The sequence below is a fragment of the Ovis canadensis genome, chromosome 10 (assembly GCF_042477335.2).
Source record: "Ovis canadensis isolate MfBH-ARS-UI-01 breed Bighorn chromosome 10, ARS-UI_OviCan_v2, whole genome shotgun sequence".
Lineage (NCBI taxonomy): Eukaryota > Metazoa > Chordata > Mammalia > Artiodactyla > Bovidae > Ovis > Ovis canadensis.
This window is the reverse complement of record NC_091254.1, coordinates 47602586-47611762: the sequence shown is the minus strand read 5'-3', so window position 1 is coordinate 47611762 and position 9177 is coordinate 47602586. Positions and strand designations below refer to the sequence as shown.

The window sequence follows — 9177 nt, the reverse complement described above, 5'->3', positions numbered from 1 at the left end:
TCTTCACAGAAAAAAAAAATAGTCTGGGCGATCTCTGAGGCTCCTTTCACCTCCAAATTCCTAGGAATTTTACTTCCTTAGATAAGCGAGAATCCTCCATCAAAGACAATGTACAGAACACACATTAGCCTGATAGTATAGTGACCCCAGAAGAACTGTTTGTTTTGGGCTCTCAACATTTCCCAAGACACACGTAAAATGATACCCACTGACTCAGAACACACCATCACTTTCCCAGATATTAATCACTTTTAAAGGCAGGCTCTTGGTTCTAGAAAGCAGTATTTATGATTTTTAGCAATTTTACTCTATTAACAGGTTTAATAGACCATCTGAAAAATTACCAAGTAGAAAGAAAATTTTAAAAAAACAGGAATTCATCCCATAAAATATTTATTAATAAAGTAAAATGATTTTCCCCTGCCTTTGGTTATTAAGAGGTTTGATGGAGTATCTTGTTGACACCAACTGCCAACAATGGTTTTACATTATTCAGTCATGAGATAACAGGTAGAGATGCATATAAGCAATCAAACAGGCAGACAGATGATTGATGACAGATATCCACAGATACAGATATAAATATGGAAAAGACCATACCTTATGGCCATTTAATTACAAATCTTGGTTTTGTTAGCATTTGGAAAGTTACTGGCACACATTTTGCCTTATTTCTTATAAGTGAACAATACACAAATAAATTCACTTGAGATTCATAATTCACAATGCCGGTAACGAATACAGTGCTTGCTGAGGACTAAGAGAGAGGAAAACAAGAACTAACTTTGTGGGGAAGAAAAACAATATCTACTTTGAAAAGCTCTTCTCAACTTAACAGTCCCTCTTGCTTGAAAAATAAGACGTTTTGATAACGACAGTATAAGAAGCCTATGATTTGCACAGTAAATCGTATTTGTGGTTTAAATTTCATCCCAAGACTGGGATTATGGCTGAGAAACGATACTAAGTATCTTTATAAAGCATGTGAGTTTTTATAGGGAAAATAAGAAAATGTTTTATCAGATCTAGGCAGACAGGCTGATGTTATAACATTTATAACAACAGTAATTACCTGCACTTAGTACCATATGGCCATGGAGATCTGAACACCAAACAGAATGAAAGCCAAGCCATACCACATGGCAAACTTACAAAGTAATCTGGAGAAGTAGCAGGTGATACAGTTTATGATTTCAACACAAAAACAATTACTTCTTCTCAGATATCAAGGTAAAGCCAGAAATTTAAAAGATACAATCAAGAAGGGGATGAATGGTTTTATTACTACACCATCCACTACTTTAAGATTAAAATAATCCCAGAGTTCTGAAATGTCATCAATTAAGAACTATACAATTTCTTTCAGTCCTTTTTTTAATGTAGAAAATCACTTTGTAATAAGATCTCTACACAAGGTAAAAAAGCACAAAACAGACCCCCCCAAAAAGCACAAAAATAGATAATATATATATCTTTTTACAACAAATTAAGATGTGCCTGGGAAATACTGAGATCAAGGACTAACGTTTGGGTCCAGGTTGGCTTCCTTTTACAAGAACTATTGTTCTTTGCATCTCCCCTAAACCCTTAGATGCTTATTAGAAACCAGCCCAGGTAACGGGGAGAGAACAGCAATTCTGATCTTATACCAAAAAAAAAAAAGAAGAAGTAATAATAACAAAATAATAAAAACACTTCATCCGTTTACAAAATTCTTTTGACAGCCATACCTCAAGGGCACTTAAAGGCTTATAGATGTCAAGGAGCCGTATCTCCAGGGACTGCTCTTTCCCATCATAAATCAATCATAAACCAGGGTAAACAAATCTAGACACGCTAATTCGGAGAAAGATGTTTTCATAGTTTGGGGGCAAATGAAGCCATCCAACAGAACCGTGCCATAAGCAACACCAACAGGCACAGACTTCCAGGCTAGAATCCTTCCCAAGCCCACAGCTCCCGCTCACCCCAGGCAGGTCCAGGCCCCAGCCACCCTCTGAGTTACACGGTCACCGCTGGGTACATCTTCTGTTCACTGTTAGTGTGAGGGAAGGGAGCCTGCAGCTGCCTGTAGCCCGTCTGCAGCCCATCCAGGAACGGGGGCACCGGGGTCAGGGGCACTGAGTCTGGCTGCACGGGGTACCCCACGAAGGGGGGATGGAGGTACTGCCCCTGATGGGGCACGATCTGGGTGGCCTGCTGGCAGTTGAGCACGGAGAAGTTTGTGGGCATGTTCACGTACACGTTGTTCATGGTGCCCTCGGGCAGGCAACAGTTGGTCTGGGACCTGGTTGGGGGTGCCCGGGCCCCCGAGTTGGCGCTGGAGCTGGAGCTGGCGGCCGTGCTGGACTGGCGGGAGGAGGAGCCCCGCGAGGTGCTGGCGCTCGGGATCATGGGGATGGTCTCCACCAGGCGGGGCCCTCCCGGGGCCCGGCTCAACTGCGGCTCCTGCTTGGGCCGGAGGCATCTGCAGCAGCAGGCAGCTACGAGGGACCCCAAGACGATGAAGGCGACAAACACTGATCCGACGATGAGGAAGGGCACGTAGATGGGGACTGAAGAAAAGGAGAGAGATATACCATGATGACTTCCTGGAAGGAGGCAGTAAAAATCTGATGACTTCCTGGAAGGATGCAGTAAAAATCAGTGATGGGCAGCAGAGGTGAATAAATGAGCCACACCAGTAGCCAGAATCTTGGGACCACGGCCGGGCTGGTGTGCGCACTTGTCAGCAGCACAGAGCACAGGAAGCACCGTCCTTTATCAAGAGCTTAGGAAAAGGGGGTGAGGAATAGGACCTGCCTGCAGACTCGGGGGGTTGGTTCCCAAAGCAAAGCTGTTAACGCTGACAGCTAGACTCACCAATCGCAACACTCTTTGAGGCAGATATCCAATTTAGCAAAAATATGAGTTGTGCAGATTGAGTTTATTCTAAAATTCCTACAGTAACTGCACTGCCCACATTTCAGTCGGCCCTAAAGTTTGTGCGGTCTGCACAGAAATGAGTCGATAGTATTTCAAAGTTTTTTCTTTTCCCCAGAAAGTTATTCGCATTCCTTGCAAACTTCTTTGACCAGTTTTTCACAGGTTCTTGTTTCACAGGCAAATAAATAAAAAATCTAGGTCACATCCTAGTCACAACCATTTCCAAAAAGAGTTTGTAAGGCACAAAGGTCAAAGAAGGGTTTTAAGGGAAAAAAGCCCTCCCATACACACTTGCCAAGCTGAAGGCTGGGTAACTGGGAGATGGGCCTGCATGGGGGGAGGTGGGGAGGGAGCAGGGCAGCTGTCCAGACAATGGGTCAGCATGAAACAAGGTACCCAGGAGGACAAGCATCTCCAGGGGCGCCAAGAAGGGCCTAGGCAGGACCAGGTGGTGGAACAGGAGTCACAGGCCTGGCTTAGGACACTGATTCTGTGTGGAGAACCTCAGGGAAAGCCATAGGACATACAGCAGTGGGCATCGCACCTAGCCAGTAAGATTTATTCCAGAAAATAAAACTGTCAAGATAAACATAAACACTTTCCTAAAATCAGTAGTGAGCTCCATTTAAAAAACTATTTTACTTACAAAGATCTTGGTGGGTTCTGTGGATCTAGCACTATGGGGTTTCAGAAGCTGGACACAGTGGCTTGATGGGGACCGAGAACCAGGAGGGAAGGGTCTGTGGACCCCACCCTACATGACCAAGAGCCCATGTCTTTTGAGGTGTTCCTTCCCATCTCCCTGACCATCTGATTGGACACGAGGACAAGGACTGGGCCCACTGGTCTCGGCCAGTACACGGTCCAGGAAGATGGGCAGCTCCCCAGCACCCGAGGGCAGAGACTCAAAACACCCTCTTATCCTAACTGTCCACTAGGGCAGCGGCTGTTCTAACAGCACTGATATTTCTGGAGTTAGTGTTTCTAGGACACAGAACCACACAGAGCCACAGAGAAAAGATGGCTTGTCAGCAAAACATACTTTATTAAGCATGTAACCAAAGGCTGATGATGGAAGATAACATTTTCTAAATTAAGATACCAGCCTTATATGTTATTGAGAAGTAAAGGAATTAACAGTTAAGAAAAAGTACCCCAAATGTTATAGTGTAACTAACTGAAAGCAGTCTAAGTCCACATAATGAGTTTTGGGGAGAAATAACTGTTCTCTTTCCAGGATTTTAATCAGAAGCCTAAATAACTATGCAGGGCAGAGAAGGCAGTGCTCCTGGAAGCCCCGGAGACTGCTTGATTAGACACCCTGTCCTTCTGGACTGCAGAAGCGCAGGGTTTTTAGGAAAACAGATCCAAAAGTGCAGCTCAGAAGGCATCCGCTCACACGACAGGATCGTGAGAAGCCAGCTGCCCACCGACTAGTCCACAGTCACTGCGGAGTCTGGGAGGCCATCTACAGCCAACTCGGCAGGCCCCAGGAGCCGTGTGCCCTTGGCTCCTCCCTCCAGCTCCAGGTCTGCTTTGTGGCCACACACCCAGCTGCACTGGGCTTGCCTTCCAGGACAGCTCCTCAACTGGAGTCACCCTCCCTTCTCCTCTTCTGAGTCAAGGCAGAGATTGGGAAGGGTGGCTAACAGAAATGTGCGACTGAAGGACACCAAGAGGAGCTGCCTCTCACAAGCCCAGCCAGTTCTGGGAAGAGTGACCATCAGAGAGGAGCTCAGGCAGCTGGAACCCAGGGGGCCGGGGGTGCAAAGTCCTCTCCTTCTCAATACCTGCCAAAGAAACAGAGGAGATGCCGCTCCGGGCTACGGGTGCCCTTCCACCTCCATCGGACCATGTCCTCCCTCCCTGGACACATTCTGAATATGTCTTCGAGGTAGGAAGGGGTCTTGGAGGCTGGTGACAAGCAGAGGAAGTGAAACCTATCAAATGCTTTCAGGCGTATATTTTTCCAACTCTAACTTGGGCAATTTGAAAAACTATAATAAAAAAATCAAAGCCATAAAGAGCAAGACTGGCAGCGCTCTGATGTCACACTCACCAGGTCTGACATGGTAAGGAGACCCGGCAGGGGGAGCCGTGTCTTAGGGAGAGCTAGACTCTCCCGAGGTCTGGGGGCGCCGCGTCACCATCACCCCGGGGAAGGCCCGGGAGCTGTCTTCCCTCTGGGGAGCCCTCGAGTGCCCCTGCCAGGACAGGACCCTTTCCCGGGGCCTTATACTCATGGAGACAGGAGACACGGGGAGGGGCACAGAAACCTCCGGGGAGGAGGAACGTGGGGCTGTCTGTGGCCAACCCTGGCTTGCATGTTAAGATCTTGTTTGTTTCGGGAAAAATCCAAGCCAAGCCACTCTCTAGCTGACAGATAGGGCAACTGAGGCCCAGGGCACTGAACCGGTGTCCGGTTCCGCACACATTAAAAGCTGGGCCAGAGTGCAGACACCGGCCCCCGCCCACCACAACCCACCCCCCACCCCCACCCCGCCCAGTCCAGACCCCAGGCCGGCAATAGCAGGCTCATAACTCCCTCCTCTTCTCCAGGCTGGCGGTGCACGCCGGCGAGCCAGCGCTCCTTCCGCCCCTTCCGGCTCTCCCTGCCCGGCCCGGCCCGCCTACCTGCCGAGCCGTCGGGGCCGTCTTTGTCCGCGCGGCCGGGCTCGCCGGCGCCCTGCTGGCGGTCGTTGTCGCAGCCGCCCTGGTCCAGGCGCGCGTCGGCGCTGGAGCAGCAGTAGCGCAGCGCGCAGCTGCCGCAGCAGATGGTGGCGTCGCCGCCGTCGAAGCGCTCGGGGCACTGGAAGCCGAGGCGCCAGACGCCCTGCGCGTCCAGCCAGCCGTGGCAGTACTCGCCGCTGGCCAGCGCCCCGGCCGCCAGCAGCGCGGCCAGCAGCAGCCGCAGGAGCGAAGCGGCGTCCGGGGAGGCGGCGGCCGGGTGGCGGCCGGCCCACATGGCACCACCCTGGGCGCGGGCGGCGCGTCTTCCGAGGGCGCAGAACCGACTCCGGCGCCCTGGTCCCCGCGGTGCCGAGGCCGGGTCCTCTTCGCCGAGTGTCCGGTCCGCGGGTCACCGCCCCCGCCGCGACGTCCGGGACCTAAGCCATGCCCCCCTCGGCCGGTGGCGCGGTCCGAGCAGAGGCAGCCTTGGACTCGTGGGCACTCGCCGACCGAGCTCTCCGGGTTACGAGTCAGAGGGACCCCGGAGCTGCCGTCGCGCAGCCCCCGGAGGCTTCACCCGCGACGGGACCCTGCCCGGGCATCCCCAAGGGGACGATCACTCTAGCCGGACCTCCAGTGGGCGTCCCCGGAGCCAGGGCGCTCCGCAGAGTTTAAGCCCCGGGGTCCCGAGTGCGTCTCCTTGCCTTTATACCCTGAGCGGGCGGTGAGAGGAGCCCAGGAAGCCGGGCAGCGGGCGTAGGGCCCCAGGCAGCAAGTGCAGCGGTCGGCCGCGCCCAGCCTTCTGCGCTCCGAGCTCGGTCCGCATGGCTCCGGCCGCGCCGCCCGGGCAGCGCACCTCCCCACCACCCGGCCACAGCCCCCACGATCCGCTCCGCGGCCGGACGGTCGGTCCTCCAGACGCTCGCGGGCGTCCGGGACGTAGATGAGGGTCCGGCGCGCCCCGCCGCGGTCCCGGGAGCCGGCCGGGCTGGCGGTGGCAGCGGCTGCTGCTGGGCGCGGATCCAGGCAGGCGGCTCGCCCCGCTCCCCTCCTCTGCTCTCCCGTCGCGGCCAGCTCTGTCCGGCGCTCCTTCTCCCGGGGCGGTGCGCCCTCGTGGGGGGCGGGGGGCGGTGGGTAGGGGGCGCGCACAGCCGGGGGCCTCCCACGGAAGTCTTGACCCCCCGGGGCTGCGGGCGACGCGGAACTCAGGGACCCCGCGCGGGCGCGCGCGGCTCCGACTCTGGGGCCGGGCGGCAGCGCTGCGCTCTTAAGAGGGGCGGGCGCCGCGGACGCGCATGCGCGCTGGACCACCGCCCCCTGCTCTGGCCTCCCCGGCCGCAGGCCCTTCACCTTCGGACTCCAGCAGTCGCGGGCGGTGGGCTGCGGGCTGGAACGCGGGCGGGAGACCCGGCCGGAGCTGACACAGTAACAGCAGTCCTGGCAATAGGGACAAACTAAATGTGTTTCTGCAGGTCTTAGGCATTCACAGTTGGGTTTGATTCTCAAAACTTCCCAAAGAAGGATAACTGCGCTCCACTTGGCAGACCCTGAAGTTGTCGCTCAGAAGCACTGCCCCGCTTAGTTCCAGGCCCCTGCTGTCCAGGCCTCGGCCAGCCACGCACGGACCGGGTGCCCCGCGGTGGGCTCGGGCCTCTACTAGGTGGGATGGAGAATGCCGGAATGGGTCCTCCTTCCCGTTGATTTGTGTCGCTTCTTGTCTTTCCTAAATTTGGGCTGAGCGATTTATTGGATCCAGGCAGAAAGGTTCCTGGGCCCCCCATTTGGCCCCGGCTATGTAGACAGCTGTGAGAGGAAGCAAACAAGGCTCCCGACAGACCTGCAGCGCGGCTTTGAGGAGGAGAAATTGATAGTTGCTGACCTGCGGAAGCCGCAGCGACAGGTGCTGATGCTATTAAAGATGCCACGATTATTTTTAAAGGATCTGATGACCCAGCCAACAAGGTCTGCTAGTCTGCAACCTGAAATCTAGGCCTCATCTGACCAGAAGAAGAACCCTGCACTGTGCTGGCCTTAGTTTCCTGATCTGTAAAGTGGAGCACAGGACCTGTAGGGGTTTCCCAGCTACCTAGAGGGGTAGCTCTAGGGGTAAGGAACCTGCCTGCCAATGCAGGAGACATAAAAGACAGGGGTTCAATCCCTGGATCCGGAAGATCCCTTGGAGGAGGGCATGGCAACCCACTCTAGTATTCTTGCCTGGAGAATCCCAGGGACAGAGGAACCTGGCGGGCTACAGTCCATGGAGTCGCAAAGAGTCAAAGACAACGGAGCAACTTAGCACACACACACGACCTGCAGAGGTCCCTTCCAAGTCCATGACCGTGGAACACAAGGCAGTTTTATTCACAGCAAAGACACTGCTGTTCAGCACTGCCTGGCACTTGTGTCAGCTGGGTCACCTGTCCAACTCAAGTAGGGTGGCTATGCTGCCACCCACCACACAGAATCAAAGGAAAAAACCTACCCTACGCCGTGGAAACGAACATCTTACTCTTCAGTAAACCTCTCTCCAAACGCTGCACTTTACTTCATTGCACTGTGGGGAGGGGTGTATTTTTAGCTTCAGAAAATTGTGCATTTAAATGCACCAGCCAGAAACTTTTCTAAACCAAGTAAATTAACACAATTTTAATATCAAATTCTTTGTTCCACAACTACATGCTAAGCAGTTATGATGTGATGTACTGTGCTCTGGGTTGGGTACTAGGGGTTCTCCAAAAAGCCAGACATCCTGGCCATTTCCTCCAAACAGAGCTGAAAGTCAATGGAAATTGGACAGAGACACAAAGAACTGACTAAGCAAAGACGGTATTATAAAGCTGAGTGGTGATGTCCAGAGTCAGTTTAAGCACATAACCTGGGCGTGAGGAGGTGGGTGGGAGGGTCAGAAGAATCATCAGAGTAATGGCATTAGTCCAGATGAAGCGGAGGGAAGACTCAGGTGTTAAGATTGGGTCTTTTTCTTAGGAGATACTATGAGCAAACGTTTATTGAGTGCTTCCTCTATGCTGGACACAGGGCTGAGTTTTACCTGAGTAATCCTCACAGCAACCCCACAAAGAAGGCATAATGACTTGCCCCACTTTACCAGTGAGGCTAGCCCGCTCAATCCTTACAAACAGAAAGTGACAGTTTCCTGGACTCCAAAGCCTGCCCACCATGCTGCTGGTCACCAGGCTCCACTACAGAAAGCCTGGAATGAACTTCAGAGTCTACACCAATCACCAGATGGTTAGGCAGCATTGTTTTCCTATGGCACCATAAAATAACTAGGGTGGTGTTCAAAGGCTTAATACTTTACCTTACTTTTTGTCTTGGGGCTAAAAAATGCAAGGGAACTGTCCGTTTCTTCAGACAGCACCTATGTCATAGCTTCCTTCCGCTATACATTTATCCACTTCTCCAAAACACCCACCATTTGTCAGAGTTTGCTAATGAAGAAAGCAGTGTTGGTCATTTTCATATGGAAATTGATTTATGACCTGGTAATACCTGAGCCTAAACAAAAGAAGTTTTTCCCAAACAGTTCACAATTTAGCCCACAACCAGCAGACTTGGAAGTGC

At 52.6% G+C, this 9177-nt stretch overlaps 1 protein-coding gene across 2 annotated transcripts; it reads right to left on the bottom strand.

The window, feature by feature from the left end:
- Positions 1 to 376: 376 nt before the first annotated feature.
- SHISA2 (shisa family member 2) lies at positions 377 to 6882 on the bottom strand. Of its 2 annotated transcripts, none has more exons than XM_069602275.1 (2): positions 5560 to 6882; positions 377 to 2555 (listed from the first exon to the last, which is right to left on the bottom strand). In XM_069602275.1, the coding sequence occupies exons 1-2, from the start codon at positions 5888 to 5890 to the stop codon at positions 2002 to 2004; spliced, it is 885 nt and encodes a 294-aa protein (XP_069458376.1). In that variant the 5' UTR covers positions 5891 to 6882; the 3' UTR covers positions 377 to 2001. The 2 variants fall into 2 exon arrangements, with proteins under 2 accessions (XP_069458376.1, XP_069458375.1); XM_069602274.1 differs by having other exon boundaries at positions 377 to 2591; positions 5560 to 6837.
- Between the last annotated feature and the right edge of the window lie 2295 nt (positions 6883 to 9177).

Bases quoted from the DNA above. Each gene is read 5' to 3' on its own strand.
- SHISA2 (XM_069602274.1), bottom strand. From the start codon at position 5,890: ATGTGGGCCGGCCGCCACCCGGCCGCCGCCTCCCCGGACGCCGCTTCG. The intron at 2,592-5,559 runs GTAGGCGGGCCG...GCCTCCTTCCAG, and splicing joins CGGCCCCGACGGCTCGGCAG to GAAGTCATCATGGTATATCT.